General features: G+C 43.7%; 1 protein-coding gene across 1 annotated transcript; it reads left to right on the top strand.

The window, feature by feature from the left end:
• The first annotated feature begins 262 nt into the window (after window positions 1–262).
• Window positions 263–18,064, top strand: CSRP2 (cysteine and glycine rich protein 2). The gene is made up of 6 exons (XM_054580142.1): window positions 263–357; window positions 9,838–9,950; window positions 12,917–13,085; window positions 16,394–16,523; window positions 17,131–17,224; window positions 17,755–18,064. The coding sequence occupies exons 2-6, from the start codon at window positions 9,839–9,841 to the stop codon at window positions 17,829–17,831; spliced, it is 582 nt and encodes a 193-aa protein (XP_054436117.1). The 5' UTR covers window positions 263–357; window position 9,838; the 3' UTR covers window positions 17,832–18,064.
• Window positions 18,065–18,878: the final 814 nt, after the last annotated feature.

The raw sequence follows: 18,878 nt of genomic DNA, 5'->3' as shown, positions 1-18,878 counted from the left end.
CCCGGCCGGCGGGGTCCATGGAAGTGGGAAGTTGCAGCGTGGGCGGGAAGCCGCAGGAAGAGGCGGGATCCCTGCCTTTTGTTTCTCGGTTCTTAAACCCAGGGCCCCGCGACGCAGAAGCACAACCTACTGTTAGACGCCCCCAGCCCTCCAGAGCCGGTCCAGGAATCCGCCGGGCGCGCCGGGGCGGGGCGCGGCAGGGTAGGGGCGGGGCTCACACAGACCCCGCCCATCAGAGCATCTTTTAAAGGTGCCAGCCCAGGCCAGGTTGCGGCTTTGGGAGTCTTCGCGCACTCTCTCCGACTCAGCTTCACCAGCCAGCTCTGCCCGCGGTGCGTGGTCCTGCCTCCGTCTCGAGTGAGTAACGACGGTGGGAGCGTCTCCGGCGACCCTCGGGGAGGAGGGTTCCACCAGTCTCCCCGGGTGCTCAGGCCGCCCTGCCGGCAACCGACCCCTCTCGCCCCCCTGGCCCCGTGTCCTCTGATATCTCGATCGTGATCCCCATTTAGACCCCCAGCCATCCAACTCACCACTGCTCCCCAATCCTCCCCACCCACTTCTCATACCAGCGCCCCCGCAGCCGCCCCGGCTTTGTCCTCGGATCTTTGGGCCCGCGGGGCGGATAAGCAGTAGTGCATGACCTCTATATCAGTATGTCCGTACTGGTTTTCTGAGAGGCGGGGTCGAGAATTTCGCGTGGCTGCTAATCTGCCTGTTTTAGTAGCCCTGGCCTCCCGCCTCCAGCGGCCGGTACGCCTCCGCGGAGGGGAGGGCGGGTTCCGAGTCTCGGGGTCTCCTCTGCCTGGAGTGCTCCGCGCTGAGGGGGCTGGTTCGGACCCCTGGGGGTGAGGTGGGGTAGGGGGGCTTCTACAGCCCGCGTAGCCTAAAATCCTTCCCCCTGCTGCGGTAAAGAGCTCCGGCATCCCATTGTTTGCTGGTCTTTGCCCATTAAACCCTAAACCTGAAAGGAACAGCAATGAAACGTCAGATCAAAAACTCACAGCTTTTTCCGGAACTTTCTACTATTTAGGTACAAATAGGAGAGTAAAAATGCTTGGTTGCGAAATTCTGCAACAGGTCCTTGAAAATCACATCGTGGGTTTCAAAGCTCCACGTAGGCAGCTCCGGCGCGGGGGGCGGGGGGTTCTTTTAAGTCCGGAGACACCCACCTCTACCCCCTCCCAAGCTTGGACGTTTGTTGAACGGTATTTGTTTAAATGGTTACCCAAAATGTTTAACCTGTTTTATTTGCATTGTGTAAAGTACATTTTCATTTTATAAATGCTTTTTATTTGGGGCACCTTTTTATACTCGGACAGTTAAAAAGGTCTCTTTAGTTCTTAACTTTTCTAATTCACCTGTCTTAAAGCTCTACCTATGTAAAACTCCAAGACAATTACAAAGTTGGCTATAATTTGCCTCAGATTTTCCAGGAAAGAGATATAAGCAATATTCTAAGAGGGTGACTCTTACAAAATTTCAAAACTGCTTACCAAACACAAACCAATTTTATCAAGTCCTCCATGGTCTCCTCCCACTATATTCTTGGCCATTGCTCCTCCCCGTTGATTCTCACTGATCCTTTATGAGTGTTGCTCAAGGTCCCTTCTCTTCCAGGTTCTAGTTTCTTTTACTCCTTTAGAGTGAAGTTAGCTAGAGATGGGATCTGCATCCCATGAATCCTTGGGACTCATGGTGCTTGCTTGGCTGCCTTAAACAGAATTTGACCAGAGCCATGGGTTGGTTAATAGAACAAATGAAGGAATGAGTAAGGTTGCAGTTGAGATGAACAAAGATTTAGCTGGACTCAGGCAATATGTGCATTAGCAGATTTGATCTAAGGTTTCTAGCGTAAGTTTTCAATGGATTCCTCTAAATGTATTCAACAAATATTGGTTGATACTGGTATCAGCTCAATACTGTGCCAAGTGCAGTACTCAGTGGAGCTCTATGCCCTGATTAAATTGCTCACCTGGCAGGGCTGAAGCTAGCTGGGCTCAAATTAATATCTCAGCTCAGCACCCACTGGTATGATGACCTCGAACAAGTTATTCCCTGATCTCAGTTACTTTATCTTATAAAATAGGAATAATATCACATACCTTGCACGGTTGTCGTAAGGTGTACACAGAACCCAGCCCAGCCTGGAGAGGTTCCCGATAATTAGACACTGTTCTATACTTTGTTGAATCTTTGGGGGAAAAGGCTGTTAGTAAAGGTCTCTTCTAGCTGTGAACACCATCTCTAGGCTTTGCCTGGAGGCCAGCTCTCTTCCCTAAGCAAACATTCACAGGTTTCCTCTAGGCACCTGCATCATTTCCTGGTCTGGTATTTGCATGGCCTCCCTTGTGTTCCCTGGCTTCCCTTGGGACCTTGATCACCAGGATGGTGCTACCTAACTGTTTCTGTGTCATGGACCTTTCAGGCAGCCTGGTGAAGCCTCTGGACCCCTTCTCAAAATGTTAAGTGCATAAAATAAAGTACATGGTACCACGTTCACTGATCCCCAGAATTTCAAGGATATTGTGGACCCCCAGGTTCAGAACCATGACTTAGGGGAGTTCTCTCAAACTGGATTGTGGAGGAGCTGGGCATAAGTTCTGATTGTTAATAATTTCAACTTTTAGTATAAGACATAGAGGAGGAACCAATAGAAGTATCTTGTAAATCATTTGCAAAGGAGATCAGGTTCCTTGCTTGTTTGCTTACCATCTCATTGCCAACAATACCACTAATTGTCCTAGACTCCTAAGAAGAGGACACATAACCATGTAGTACATTAGAGCCAGTTCACTCTAAGAAAGATTTCATGATGGCTTCTCACCCAAAAGAAAAAAGTAAAGAGAGAATTGAATCCTCATCCAGCACATAGCAGTACAGGAAATGCCCAATTTAAAAATAACCTGTTCCTGAGCTGTATATATTAGCACTGTATTTGTGTGGCTACAGTGTTTTAAATTTTAAGTTGAATTGGTAATTTTGTTTTGGTTTCACAGTTATGAGCCACTTAATATCTCAGTGGCTTAGCTTCCATACCTATAAAATGGGGATAATGATAATGCCTACCTCTGTTGTTGCGAGGGTTAAGTTATTCTAAGTAAACTACTTAGCATAAGTAAAGTATATAGTAAGCTTTATATAAGTAAATAATAATGTAATTATTTTTACCTATCATGCGCAGGCGATATTCTAAATGTTTTACATATGTTGTTTAATGTCAGAACTGCCTTGTGATATAAATAAGCATTATCTCTATTTTTGAAATGAGAAAACCAGCAGATCAAAAAACCAACCTAAGATCATTTGGTAGATGAACAGTAGTCTTGACAAATAAATCTTGGCCAGACTTCATGTGTAAATCACGCAAACATTAAATTTGAATAATGAAATATCTTGTAGTTGGCACCAATTGTGAATTGCTATGGCAGATGTTAGAGGTCTGGGTAGCTGAGTCGATAGCATAGTTGCATTCTAACTACAATATGTCATTTGGTAGGTAGTATCAAAATCTCTGTCAAGGATTTTGCTCTACTCTGAGGTGAAGATGTAAGTTGTAACAGGCTATGGAATTCATAATTAATGGTGAGGAGGAAGACTGGGTGGAGAAGAAGGTGTTCCTGTGCACAGGTAATTTGGCACCACAGGACTGATAATTTCCAGGTGGCTTGAATGATCTCAACCCTTAACTCAGAAATGGGAGTTCTGGGAACAGCTTAAGGACCTGGACTCAAACGAGCCTGGATTGAGCCTGGGCTTCTTTGGGGGTCCGTGACCTCAGCAAGTCCCTTAACCACTGAACTTTGGGTAGCTACACTCAGGCCCAGTAGTGCTCCTGAAGGAAAAGGAGACTGACATTTGTGGAGTACAGGCTCTTTGCCGGGCACTTCATGAATGTTATCTCATTAAATCCTCACAGCCGCCCTATGAGAGTGCTCCCATTAATTTTCAGGTTATAACTGAGGAAGTTGAGGCTCCGAGATTGAGGACTTTGGCCAGGATCACCCAGTGGCTCACTGACTTTCGCACTCTAAGTTCCACACTCTTTCTCTTGTACCAGCAGTGTCTTAGAGGTGGCATGTGCACTGCAGTTTCCCTGGCAGACGCTATTAATCGCAATAATCTTTAGTGTGGAACCTTGACTGAAGTTCAGAACCTTTCTCAACACCGAGTTCCAGGAACCCACTTTCAGTGGATCAACAAGATGGAAACCGTGCTGCCGTTCCTGGAGACGCAGACCGGGCAGACTTCGCAGAGCCCTTTCTAGATGCCTCTATGTCATTGCTTATGTTGTATTGCTATTATTTATGTACATATTTCTACCCCTACCATCAAACTCCCTAAGAAACGGGCACATTTCATAATAACCATTTTATCCTTGACTCTTAACCCAGGATGTAGCTTATGAAAAGTTGAATTACTACATTTCTATGAGAGCTTCATAAACAGTAAAGCATTGGACAGTGTGTGTTAGCTGTCCCCACCCTAGAACAATTACTTGAGATACAGAAATGAAGTCGGGAGTTGGCTGGGTGAGGGAGGGGGTAAGTCAGTTGCCCAGATGAGAGGCATTAGGATGAATGGGTACATAACACGGGTAGCAGAACGTGAATATTGACAACAAAGATTCAACATTGCTAGATATCGATGATAGAGACTACCAATAACTGAGTGCCTCCTATAAGCATTTTCTCAGCTCATTCCATGAACAACTCTGTAAGAAAGGTACTGTTACCCTCATCTTACATAAGAGGGAAATGAAACTGGTGTTGACTCCAAAATCCACGCTCTTAGTTCACCCTTAGGCTTAGATAGCTTAAAGGCCAGCTTAAGGATTTGGCTCTGGTAGAAGGAGTCACATGAAACTTGGGGCTAGTCACTGAGACACAAAGGGTCTGCCCTTGGTTCATGGTATTCACTTAAATAAGGGAAGATGAAGGTAATTTGGGGGGCAGAAGAAACAATTTTTAGAATGATCATTAAGTAAAGCTTTATTTCCAATTATTGACAGCTCTTAAAGGCCTTGTTACAAATTATTGTAATTGGGGACAGTGCTACTAACTTATATATTCTTTAGCAAGTGACCCCTATGGGTGTGGCTCAAGATGAAATTGATTTATAATAAATTCTCCTTTTTGGGAAATTGGATTATAAACATGTTCTAGTGTAATAACAAAGCTGTGCGTATAGTAATATAATGTCAGGGCTTCTGGAAGAATTTAGAATGAGGGAGTATTGACAGACTCATTCCAAACCTTTGGTATTAGAATAACAAAATAACAAACTACAAGTGGTGATGTGTAGACTGGAAATTCATGGATTCTGCCATTCAGATTCTAATATAAGACGGTAAATGCCACAGGTGGTAAGTGATTCGTGTGCTCATTCTGCGGCTCTTGTTATCTAGAGAATGAGGTAATTTTACCACAAGGTGATTCAGACTTAGACAATAGTAATTTTCTTTTGGGGGTAGATCTTAGGAATTTGGGACAGTGTCTTAGACCGAAGAGAAGTGTCTTAGACCGAAGAGAAGCAGCAAACAGAAATTGCACGTGGTATTCCGGTGTCAACAAGCTTTTTAATCTTAACACAGTGGATAAGTCCTCGTGCTGAAATTCTTTTAGACATTGGAAACCAAGAAACAGAATTAACCTGTTTAGCCTACTTGTGTGAAAAATGTGTAAAGTGGGATTTTATTTCTCCTCTTACCATTCTGTAAATCAATGCATAGGATTAAGGAGAGGCACGCAGCCCAGGTTGCTCAGTGCAAATCCAGGTTGCTGTGAGTAATGTCAGCTGTTGTGAAGTTGTGCAGCCAAATGTGTGTGTGAAAAATGAAGCCTTGGGTTTTCTTACATGCATAGCAATGCCAAAGTGTGACAGAAATGGAAGGTCATCACACTGTCCCCTGCCAAATGCAGGAGTTCACTCTAAAAGTGTAAATCAGGACTTCGTTGCTTAGACAGTAACCACAAGTGGAACTATTGTTATACTTGCAATACATTTCAGTGCCCCAGGAAAAGAAGGTTTATGACTGACTAAACAGCTAAGTTTTTTCTTTACTCTGTGGCTCTGAGCTTTGTTCGATAGGTGCTGGTCAGTGGGTTTTCCTACTTGAGTACTGAGAGCAGGGTGGACAGTATGAGATGCCCCCTCTTCCTTCAAGCTAATGGTCACTTTGTCTACCAAGGCACTTGTTCACCTCTTTTCATCTTCACTACATCTGAGAGAAGAGAAAGAGAAAGAGAGCTTGCTTCCGTTTCCTATTTTACAGACGAAAACTGAACTTTATTATAGATAAGCCCAAGGTTGTACTACCTGACAATAGTGAAGTTAACCCAAGTCTGTCTAAACCAGCCTCCCCCTGCCCTCCCTCCCTCTTTCTTTCCCTTTTCTCCATTGTGAAATATTTCCAACATACAAAACAGAGAATACAAGGAACACCCAACTACCCACTGTCCAGCTTAAAAAATAAAACAAATTGAGCTGAAACTTTCTGAGGATGCTCTTTCTATTATACCATTTGCCCAGACCACAGAGGGTTATTCAGAAATCTTTAGGAAAGCTTTTAAACTGGATGGGACTTTTAAAAAGTTAATGACTTGAAAATTTTACTTAGAGTCCAAAAAAGTGACAAAGAGAAGTAGGGCAATGCTGCCTTTTCTTGAGAGGCATAAGATCTAATTGGGAATCGTAGCAATGGGTTAAAAGGGGAAGGATTCTTCAAAACAATGGAAATGAAATATTTTGATACATGCCAAGTACTCTGGTAGGTGGGGCAGGGAATACAGAGATGTAGTCCCCACCCCTGAGAGGAAGAAGCATATTACATAGTAAGCTGAATGTTGGAGAACTTTGATGGGTATTTCCTGAAAAGATGACACATTCACATTTGGCTCCTGTGAGTGTACAATAGAAATTAGACTTGACGTGCAAGAAGTGAATTTAAGTAACCTCGAATTACATAAAAATGTCCAAGCCGCTTGAGAGAGAATAACAAAGTGATGAGTTAGGTTTTTAAAAATGTATTTTTAAATGTTATTCAGAGACATCCCCAAGGATAGTGTTAATCTTGATAGAAATCTGACTTCTTATTGGTGATTGCTCCAAAGAAAATCTGTCTGAAAATGGAAGGTAACAGGTCAATACTAGAGAGTACACTTTCTAATATGATGATAAATGACTAGACAGTAACAAAATGTTTTAAAAGCCAGCTGGGCTATTAATTCTTGGGATCCAATTTTAAGGAACTGTAATGTCATTACCAGCAAGCCTGGATTTGGTTTTTGGCTTACTCAGGAATCACAAGGGTGCTGTGAACAGATGTCTGTTGCGTACAGGAGCGTTCCAGAACACAGGTAACCTGGGAACCATGGGGCAAAGTCAGTATCACTAAGTGCACTCCAAACTCAAGCCCGTGCAGGTTGCCGGAGCCAAGGCTTTGTGTCAGGTTGTACCGTCAGGCTCACGTTTCATTATGTATTTAAACAATGGAGCACCTGTCTCCAGGGAAGGGAATGAGAGATTTACACAACTACTAAAGGAAAGCTTGCAAATGCGTTCTGTTGTTGCAAGATACTGTCCCTGTATGGATGCCTTCACAGTAGCTTGGTAACACTTGTGGACCCTTGGAATTACTTTGTTCCTGTCTGAATAAGGGAAACAGGCTTTTTGCAACCTGAGATGATAGTTTGGCGATAACTAGCCTTGTCAGTCAGGTCTTTTTGTGTTTGTATGTGTGTGTTACTGTTGTATGTTTGTTTCAAGGAACAGGAGCTCCATCTCCAAATGACTTGAAAAGAGGATTTATTGGCTCATCTAAAGAGTAGGATAAGACGAGGCATGGCTATAAAGTGTCCGCATCTGGTCTCTCTATCTCTGTTTTCCCCCCTCCCGGCCCCCCCGTTCTGGCCTCATTCTAAGCTTCTTTTCTTATAGGGGCTAGACAGCTGCCAGCAACTGCACCCCTGCACTCACAGCTCTAAACCAAAGTCCTGGATTTAACTTGCAGTGAATTGGTGTGGATCATGTACTGGTTCCTAAACCTGTCACAGTGGCAGGAGGGAGACTGCAGCGACATGCCCTGCCCTGGAGTTAAGGGTAGAGTCAACACTGTTCCCATCAGTGCCTCTCAAACTATCTGTGGTAAAGGACGGAAAGCACCATTTTTTTTTTTTCTTTTTGGTTTGTTTAATTTTGAGGTACTGATTAATTCTGTGACTCTGCGCTGTTCACCAGGATGAGTTCACTGATCATGCTCTTGATTGTTGTGGTATGTAATTCTGTATGAAAGTTTAGGAATGCTTCCTTGAATTTTGTCTTGAATCGGTACTTCACGAAATTACAGGGACCAAGGAAGAGATGTTTGCTTCCCTGAAGAGAATCAGGGCAAAGTATTATCAGAAGAGGGACAAGAGAAAGCACGCTCGGTGCCAGAAAAGATGCCCAACACAATGATTCACTATAAATCTCTTGGGAAGGCCTCATGGTGGTGTTCAGAGAGTGGCTGGGTTCTTGGTCCTCTTAATATTGCAGGAATGGGAACTTGCCACCCTCCTGTTTACTTTAAGGACTGAAGATTCCTCAGTTTTTTGCTTAGCAGCCCTCCTTCCCCTTCTTTTTCTAGCCAAGTTGGAGTTAGTAAGGAGGTTTCAGCTTTCCTCCCCAGCTAGTGCCTAGAGAAGCCAGCTGCTCATCTGAGGTGACTTAACAGGCAGGGGCCGCAAATACCGCCCACAGAAGGGAAGTCTGAAAATGAGGGCAGGATAATAAGGAATTCTTTTACTGTGTTTTGAGGGTCCAACTCAGGGCAAGGCAGACCTAATACCTTGTTCTTGTAGAACAATTTTCTGTACTGGTCTGGACTCTTGAGTCCATTGGCCATTCAGAACTAAGCATTTAAATGGGGTCCAGGTAGACATGTTCACTGAGAAGGAAATTAGAACACATTTCTCCTATGAGCTGAGGATTTAAAAACTTCCAGCCCTAACACCACCTCAGGCCACATTGCTCAGAGCTTATCCTGACACACCCGACAGACAGTTCACTTTGCCGGGAAGGGAACTTGGTAGCATGTTCTACGTGGATTGACAGCCCCATGCAAGAGGGAAAATTAACTGTTGGCTGGACTAGAGGACCTTGGGATTAGTGAAGCACAGAAACTTAAATTGTAGCCATGTGGGTGGGTGTTTGTTGTGGTTACGGACAGGCTCCGTGCGTGCAGTTATGCTGGTCACAGACACAGCTCTTTATGCTATAATCTCACATAACTGGAGCAGACAAATACAAAATGTGTTTTTGCAGGGCAAGTACATCACTTTCTTTCCCCCTAGAAAGTGCGTCATAGCTCGTGTATGTTAAATGTTCAGAATTTGATGGTGTTATAATGAATTAAACATGTAATAAAAAACTCCACCCAAGTGTAAGTTCTTCAGCTGTTTTTTCAAACCATTCGTTATGACTGGGCGTGCATGGCAGGCGGTGTTTGCCTTTACACGCCCCATCTTTAACTCCTGTGAATTCTAGTGGCATAGTTCGTTTTGTGCTTGCGGCCTGTACTGTTTTAGTGAAAGCAGGTCCTTTGTCCTGTGGAACAAAAAAAAAAAAAAAAAAAAAAAAAAAGAATTATGCATGACAAGCCAGAGCTTTCTAATGAAAGACCTGTAATTTGGGAGCGATGAGGTTATTTTGGAGGAACGCAGGCCTTTTAAAGATGTGGTTAGTGCTGTTCATAGAGAAATGAAATCTTCTATGCTCCCTGGGTTTAAACAGCCCCCTAGGGAGCTTGTTAGACATCTTCCAGGGTATGGGGACATTCTAATGAACCTTTTATTCCTTCAGAATGCCCATCTGGGGAGGTGGAAACAAGTGTGGGGCCTGTGGGCGGACCGTGTACCACGCAGAAGAGGTGCAGTGTGATGGCAGGAGCTTCCACCGCTGCTGCTTTCTGTGCAGTAAGTATTCCCCAGGGCTCGACCTGGGACACTTGATGTGTAAGAAGCTTCAGTCTCCTTATATGAGCAAAAAAACAAAACAAAACAAAAAAACAAACAAAAACAACTGGTTTTGTGAACAAAGATTGTTTTAGAATCACCAGCAGTTCCTGCCCCTTGTGTTCTCTTGGACCTTGTCAGTACTCAGCCCAGCAGTGAGAACAGCAGGGTGACCCAAGACACGTGGCCTTCTGGGGTCCTCGGAGCCCTTAGTCTCCGTTTGGCCTTGACCGCGCCTTCTTTGTTATCACGTCGACCTCCCCTGCTTCGCTCCCTGAGAGTTCAGTGTCGTTTGCAGTCTGGCACCTGACACAGCTCCTGGGACGCCGTCTGGGGCTTGGCGCCCGTTTCCAGGGGGCGCATGGCTCCTCTCCCCGCCCAGCTTTCTCCTGCTGGCTGAGCTCCTTTGCTCTGAAACTGACTTGCTTGTTCCTCACTGCACTATGAGCAGAAATTCCAGTGTTGAGAAGCTGTTTTTCTAGAAGCTCATATTCTCTTCTCTCTGGTAGTGAATATTCAGAGTTATTTCTGGTTATTGACATCCTACATTTAAGGGAGAGGAACTTAGGATACAAAAATCCCATGGAAACAAGTTGGAAATTACTATTGTTTCTAGATGGAAAATTATCAGAGTGTCTGACCGAGGCAGGAAATGGGACCTAAAACGACACAGGCCTCCATACCCAACAGAGTAAATACCCGATAATGGAGGAACAGGACAAGATAAATACACCCCCTCTCTGCTGCTTGTTCCCTCCAAGTCTTCAGTTTTAAAACAGGAGAGCAGTCTCATCAGAAGGCTCTTCATTTAAATGACAAAGTTGTCTCTTATGAAGGATTTGTTATGTGAGGAACCCACCTATACATGCAGTTATTTGCTTTCCCTATAGTACTATACAGTGAATATCTTTGTTAGAAACTGCCTATGTGAAAAATAAACTTGGTCAGCCCTGGCTGGTGTGGCTCAGTGGATTGAGTGCTGGCCTGTGAACCACAGGGTCACCAGTTTGATTCCCAGTCAGGGCACATGCCTGGGTTGCAGGCCAGGTCCCCAGTAGAGGGCGTGTGAGATGTAACCACACATTGATGTTTCTCTCCCTCTCTTTCTCCTTCCCTTCCCTCTAAATGTAAAGAAATAAAATCTTTATTAAAAAAAAACAAAACTGGTTACACTAAGAAATAATCTTTGGAGAGAACAAGATTTAGTTGTCCTTTTCCCTCTAGGCACCAGCATTAAAGGTGTCAGGACCTTTTTATAGTGTGACTGCTTTGCAGAGAACTAGAAACACAACACAAAGCCACAGCAACAAAGAGTAAAAAGACAACATATGAATGTTTCCTAGTAGCCTCCATGATAGCTGCCATTTCTCAGATTTGGTTTGACTCTTCCTTGTTTTAGAAGTTACCTTTTTTTTTGAGAAATGTATTTTTTCAGTAGGTTGTAGTTAAAAGAATATGTGAACACAGAGGATGGCAAATACTTAAGAAATTGTTCTTAGTTTCATCTAGGTTAAGCCGTGATGTTTACACCATAATAAAGTCAGTGTTTATGAAATGTCAGGTATTTTTCACAGGTCTTGTTTACTACTCCTTCCTAATATTTGTCTCTGCTGACTAAAGCCTTCTAAGGAAGTAACTCTGGAATAGGGGTAAGGACTGGGAGAAGGAGAAGTGATTATGTAATAAAATTTTTATATATGTAAACTTGCTTTTGGTTATAGATTTTTTTAAGAACAGCTTTTAAATGAATTTATATTTAATGTCAATGGAGGGTGTTTGCATTTTGGCAGTGTGGTGGTGAACTATGTCTTTAAACAAATGTATGTCAGTGCTTGAGTCTGTACAGCAAGGTTTCAGATTAGGTGACATCATTTTGTTCTACCAGAGAAGACTGGTTTAAAATAATAGAAACTGCATGATTTACCTCTCTATTCAGCCGTCCAGTGAGTCGCCTGTCCTGGCCCTTCTCTCTCTTTCCTCTTTTCATTTCTCCCCTCCTTTTCTGAAAGAGGGGGAGAGACTTTTTTCTACTTCTCTACTATTGGAGCTCCAGCTGCCTGATTGTGCTACCAATGAGCTCCCTCACAATTGCTTTTTTCCCCTCAAGCTTAATTGAAGTTTTAGAACGTGAAATAATGTCTGGATTAAACATGATACTTGGCAGTTTTATGAACTAGGGTACATAGAAATGTCTTGTGGCAAGAAACCCATCCAGAAAGATTGCATTCTCCTTTGGGACGGAAGGGGAAACAAATGCAGACTTGAAACCACTTGATCTCCAGACAAACTTCTCATTGCCAGGGAAGCTGGCGGCGAGCTGAAAGAGTAATACTTTTTCTCTTTGAGATTGGTGATGACAACTAGGGTTCTGGATGGACCACGGCTTTTATCCCAAGGGTGTTTTGGGAGAGGTGCAGCTACAGAGGCAACTGTGGATACCTCTGTTGCCTCTGTAGGTATCCTACAGAGGTTGCCTCTATAGCCGCACCTCTCCCCAGGCACTCGGCACCTTTTTGTTGCTTGGTAGGTTGTGATTTAACAACATTTGTATGAAGAGGCTGAAGACGTTCGAGTGTTGCGGGTCTGGGAGCTCAGCGTTAGCTTTGTTCCTTTTGTTCGTGTCGTTATCTCAAACTTCTCTCTCTCGCTAGAAGGGCGAATCATACTGAAAAGTCCGAGGCTTCAGAATGTTAGAATTCTGATACACTCCTGGAACAACTGTCATATCCATGGAGGAAGACAGGCAGTCCTCAGATGTAGCTGACCAGTCCAGATGCTGTCTTGTGGCTTTTGGGAAACCACAGAATAAACTAGGAATGTGAGCGAGCCTGTGCCTTTACCATTTGTAGACCATGTGTCTCTGCCACCATTGTTCCTGGGAAAAGTGTTTTTGGCACATCTTTAAATTCTAACTTTTTCCCCCTCAGTGGTTTGCCGGAAAAATTTAGATAGCACGACAGTGGCTATTCATGATGAAGAGATCTACTGCAAATCCTGCTATGGAAAGAAGTATGGGCCAAAAGGCTACGGCTATGGCCAGGGTGCTGGCACGCTCAACATGGACCGGGGCGAGAGGCTGGGCATCAAGCCAGAGAGGTGAGTGAGGACCAGACTTACTACCTGCAGAAATGAGTTGTAACAATTAATGTCGCTTGGTGAACAGGAATCTGAGAGTTTTCAGACTTTTATCTTAAAATAAATCAAGTGACTCAAATTTTCTAGTATAAACTAGCGACTGTTCTTTGATCTCAAAATATTGACGGTTTTGGACCTAACAAAGTTCTTAGTGACTATCCAAGTGATCTCTAGTCCTGGTCTAAGAGCATTCTAAAGTGCATCAAGTCACAATGTCCTCAGAGTCAAGTGGTTTAAACTTATTTCCATTTCACAGCTCTTTGGAGACCAGATGTCATGAAGGCAAATGATGAAGAAATGTGGTATCTGAATCATGAGATGTGCAATTAAGCAGTCAATAAAAATTCCTCCTATGTAAGGATATTTCCTCATCAGTAAATTACATTTCCCTAAAATTTCTTAAAAATGGAATATTTCTTCTGCTTTTGAGTCTTTGAGACTAGTGTTAAATTTTGGAGGTTTCAGTACCTCGTAGGTGCTAAGTCTGCTGAACTTCACTTAGGATTTCATGATCAACCTACCTCATTTTTTCATTGGGAATTTCCTCTTCTATTTTTGACCCAATTATTCCCTCATTTGAACTTCACATCTTTCCACATCCATTTTATATTGAAGAGGCCAAAATTGGGTAATATTCCAAGCAGATGTGCTTTTCCTGGACAAGACCATTAACCAGGCCCTTCCTGTGCGGCTGGACGCCATGCAGCAGTTATACATGTTAGCTCGTGTAGTCCTTGCAACAACCCTGCAAGGTGGGGCTCCCCATCTTTCTCAAGAACAGATTGAGACAGTGAGAATGAAGTGATTTGCCTAAAGGCACACTGCTAATTAATTGTACGTAATTGTAGAGACTGGAACTTAACGTAGTGTAACTCCAAACCTTATGATCTTAAACACGGCCCATTGTCGCATGCCCAAAGTAATTATTGAGTGCCTATTGTCTGCCGAACATTTATGTTCATTATATATGATCCTCACAGTTACTGGGTTTACTTTGTCCCTATTTTATAGAGAGGCCAGTAAGGCTCAGGTCAGAGCGGTAAGTGGCAGAGCCAGGATTTGAACTGATGTTCATTTGGCTCCCAGACCAGTGCTGCAGTGTGTACTACCTCAAGGCCCACCTTTCTCTCTGTTTCTGGGTTTTTCCCACACTTAGCTGTGCACCAGTTGTGCAAGGACCAACTCACTCATTGTTGCAGGTCATCGCTTACAGGAGCCCAGCTTACCTGTTTTGGTACAATTCATTGTTGTTGCTCTCCTCCTTTTCCAACTCGTTAAAACCCAGCCATTTCCCAAGATCTTACTTTCAAACCTTTCAAAACATACGTACTTGTATACCCTCCCCCAACAAAACTGATGTCATCCATGACCCCAGAAGCCAGACAGTGGTGGCAGCCATGGTTTCAGAGTCACAAAGACCAGTGCACTTTCCTCTGCCCTCCTGCTCCTCCATCTTCTCCAGCACCCGGCGAGCCCTGCGTGCTGACCTGCCTCGGCCACTGCCTCACCGCTTCCCCTTCTCAGCCTGGCCACATGCTGCTCCTCCTTTAGGATGCTACCTTCCTATGCTACCTTCCCCGGAGCCTTTCTTAGTGACTGAGGTCCGGGAGCACCTGAGGGCTGGGTCACCCTTGTGGCAGGTGGTCACTGTAACAGCCACAGGGACCAAATGCCTTCACAAGGGCCCCGTGGCGAGGCAGCCCTGAGCGGGCAGGGACACCCCGGCAGACCTGCAGATTTCCGCCCAGGCCCCCCAGTTTACTATTCCCCTAGCCAGTCGCAAGTTATCTGACATCTAAGCCCCCATTTCTTCATCTGTATTTTGAGGTAACAATTATCCTTACCCTACGAAGTTGTTAGAAGGCAGGGGGGAGATAGTCTATATGAAGTTCTTGTTAATATAATGATTGACAGATTTGGAAAATGACTCATAACTGGAAGTGTCGGCTATCTTTGTAACAGCTTTTAAAGATCACTTTTAAAAGTAAGTATATATACAGTAGGTTGTGGAAACATTTTTAAAAATATGCCTCACTTGGGACAATTGGAGAAACTCGTATGTGACTTAGTACTATGAACTGGTATTTGCTGCTTAGAATAAAGTTTCCAGTGGCCACATCAAACATGATTCAAAAAATGCTGTGCCGTGGTCAGTGGAGCTCAGTTGGTTGGAGTGGCATCCTGTAACCAAAAGGGTGTGGGTTCGGTTCTGTCAGGGTGCACACCTAGGTTGTGGGTTCAGTCCCTGGTCCAGGCGTGTGTGACCCCCAGTCTGGGTGTGTACAGGAGGCAACCTGTCGGTTTCTCTCTCACATCAGTGTTTCTGTGTCTCCCTTCCTTTCTCTTTAAAAGCGATGAAAATATGATGTCCTTTGGTGAGGATATAAATTTTTTAAAAATATTATACTGTATAATTTTTTTCCAGTAGGAAAAATTGATACTTGTTACCATTTGCTAAATGTTAACTAGTATTGTTATTATGTTTTATCTGCTCAACTAGTTTTTACGCTTCTAGAAGGGCCTTTAAATCTTCTCAAAGCCCAGAATGGTGTTCTGCATAGTAGGTGCACTTACACTGAATAGAAAAAAATTAGAAAGCAAGGAAAATATAGTTTACCTAGTGACCTATAGTAATGACAAAAATACCACTCAAGAGAAAATAGTAAAGATAAACAGATCACATAGTAATAGGCACATTTTCTAAAATATTTTCCCACAAAGAAAATGGTATAGTCAACAGTTCCCCCTATGTAAACTATATTGGGAAATTAATTTGTAAAACATGCTTAATTTTCTTAATTATAGACGACTTAAGTCAACTGACTTATGTGCAAAAGCTGCTGAAGCTAACATTGATTTTTCAATTTCACGTAAAGTAAAAAGCCAAGATGTGATTCTAGTGGTACTGGTAGGGCTCTGGGTTAAGAATATGTGCTAGGATGGCATTTTACGGAGCATAGCATTATGGTTTAGTGGAGAGGCCAGTCCTGGGGAGTCAATGAAATTTGATGAAATTAGGCTTGAAAAAACAGGTATTTAAGTTTGGGTCTTTTTGTAACAATAATGAGCCCATAAATAGGTTAACGTAGTAACTCTGGCCGGCACCTGAAGTTAATTTCTCCTCCCTTCTTTGCCCTCTGCTGGCCTGCCAAGGCCTCCAGCCACCGCGCGGTACAGCATGAAGTCCCAGAGCCCCACCGAACCCACCTTATGGACTTACAAGAGCCCTTTGGAAAACCTTACATATTTTTTTTTCTCTTTTCCACCAGTGTTCAACCACACAGGCCTACAACAAATCCAAACACTTCTAAATTTGCTCAGAAATACGGAGGTGCTGAGAAGTGTTCCAGGTGTGGGGATTCCGTGTACGCTGCTGAGAAGATCATTGGAGCAGGAAAGGTAAAGCGGTGTTTTGCAGTAACAACCATGAATGACAACTCCCCCCTTTTCTCTCCTTAACCCTCCACATCCCAGTCCGGCATTCTGTTCTATAAATATGTGCCTTGGACTAAACTTTTTCTTAATAGCATTGCTAGCTGAACAATTTTGTGAAGTGCTGCCCTTATTTGACAGGTTTTTGAAAGGCCAGGCTGGTAACAAATCTGGACTCCACAGGTTGTTCGGTGTAGCAGAAAAAGAGCAGGGAACCGCAGTCAGGACACTTGATGCCATTCTGGTGTGTGGATTTAGAAGTTACTTAATCCCTTCACCTCTGTGAGCTGCAGGGTTCTCAACCATAAAGAAGGCAGCGTTTAAAGGTGCACAGCAGGCTGGCGACAAGGTCTCGCCTGCTCTTAGGGAAGGGCCCTTCCATGCATAGCTCCCAGGCCATGCCTTCCGTGAAGGAAGTCTGAACTGAGACCAACAGTGCTGACACTGCGGGGAGGTGCAGTCCCAGCCTTCTGGCTGGGGTTGAACAGCAGCAGCCAGGAGCTCTCTTCGGGTTGATCGTCCTGAGTGTCTAACTCGTACTGTACTCTCAAGCTTACTCAATTGTCTGTTTCAGCCCTGGCACAAAAACTGTTTCCGATGTGCCAAGTGTGGAAAGAGTCTCGAATCCACAACTCTGACCGAGAAAGAAGGTGAAATCTATTGTAAAGGTAAAATTAATTTCAGTTGTTGTTATCCGTATGAATATCCCACGCTGGTTCTTTGTTAAGGAAGTGACATCAGCATTTTAAAAAAGAACCACAAAGTACTCTGAAAATGGGGGATAGGGGGTAGGGGGAGTAGGAGGGGCGGGGGGGAGGATAGTGTCACTGTTTGAAGATTTAAAACATTAAAAAAAAAAGATCTAGAGATACTTTGAGATGACAGAAAACCACAAAATATAAAGTTCCTGATCATTTAAAACTCCCCTATCAGTAAAAACAAACACCCCAGAACGAAGTCTTTCAACCTCATGTTATACATAACTTGTCTGGCCTGATTTCCATGCTTGTAACTCCATGGGACCACAAGCACTGTGGAACCAAAATGCTCAGACTTGGTCTTTATAGTTACTACATCTTAAATGAGTTGAACTCTTTTTGGCATAGTCAGCTGTTTTGGTTTTTTAACTTATGGCGGGTTTTAAGCAATGTCAGCAAAGCCCAATGGGCTCGCAGTAACTCTCCCTTTTCTTTTGTAGGGTGCTATGCAAAGAACTTTGGGCCCAAGGGATTTGGCTATGGCCAAGGAGCAGGAGCCCTTGTTCACGCTCAGTAAAGGTGTAAATCCAGAACCGAGATCACACACTGAGAATCTCTACGTACTCTAGGCACAGATCATCTAACACTAAACTACTGTGAAATTCTACCAGCACTCACGTACTGTGTATGTTGCTCCATACTTGGATAGGCTGGCTGACTAGTAGGAAGAGAGCACTGTATCCTTTTGCTTTATCCATCAGCATTTTCAAGAACCATTTCTTTTACATTTTAAATAAAACTTCAGCTTGATTTAGGTGTTCAGTGTGTTTCAATTAACCTTTCGGAAGAGCTATTTTGATTTCAGTTAATGCAAACCCTTCGAGTCCCTCCCTGCACTTTATTCATTAAAGAGGGCCCACCCCATTATCCAGCTGACTCACTAAAAGGTTAGTGTTCACCTTACAGCTCTTGGAAAAGATTTCTCTTTCGAGATGGTAAGTGTGCCTCAAGAGTAACGGCCTCGCCATTCAGACTCCTCAGAGCTCGCGTTTCAGCAGTGCAGCACCTCCTCTGGCTTGGTGGTGACTCCTTTCTTTTGGAGCAGTTTCCTTAAGAATGGCTCCTAGACAACTTGCACTGGAATCACACAGGAGTATTAAAAGGCAGATTCCTAGGCCCTGCTTCAGCGGCACCAAAGCAGAATCAGTAGGGGTGGAACTGTAGCCCTTTCAACAAGCGCCTCGGAAAGGTGCATTGACCTAGGGGCACACTGTTCAACAAAACTTCCATGATCAGGAACTTCAAAACAAGATTTTCTAAACTGAAGATCATTACAAACAGTGGCCTACTGACAATCATCAAATCTGAGGCTTAGGGTGACCTTTTAGACTACTAAATCTTGGAAATTGGAGTGCTTTCGCACGTATTTCAATTCTGCCTAAGTTAGCAAAGCATGTTGCAGTGTTCTGGCTCATTCAGCTGGCTCTGGCGGAAAAGGAGCATTAGACTATGTAAGGAATGTTTTCGTTATTTAGAAACGTTTTGTTCTTTACCAGAGACTCACTCAATCTAAACTTTTATTTTCCAGGGGTAGGGTCTGAAATTGGTGTTTCAGTGAAATTGA

Source organism: Pteronotus mesoamericanus, unplaced genomic scaffold (genome assembly GCF_021234165.1).
Source record: "Pteronotus mesoamericanus isolate MK-2021 breed Mesoamerican mustached bat unplaced genomic scaffold, CSHL_Meso_final contig_56, whole genome shotgun sequence".
Lineage (NCBI taxonomy): Eukaryota > Metazoa > Chordata > Mammalia > Chiroptera > Mormoopidae > Pteronotus > Pteronotus mesoamericanus.
This window is presented reverse-complemented; position numbering and strand designations above follow the sequence as displayed.

Excerpts from the sequence above, each read along its gene's own strand:
- CSRP2 (XM_054580142.1), top strand. The coding sequence starts at position 9,839 with ATGCCCATCTGGGGAGGTGGAAACAAGTGTGGGGCCTGTGGGCGGACC. Across the intron at positions 16,524-17,130 it reads AGATCATTGGAGCAGGAAAG|CCCTGGCACAAAAACTGTTT; the intron begins GTAAAGCGGTGT and ends TGTCTGTTTCAG. Across the intron at positions 17,225-17,754 it reads AGGTGAAATCTATTGTAAAG|GGTGCTATGCAAAGAACTTT; the intron begins GTAAAATTAATT and ends TTTCTTTTGTAG.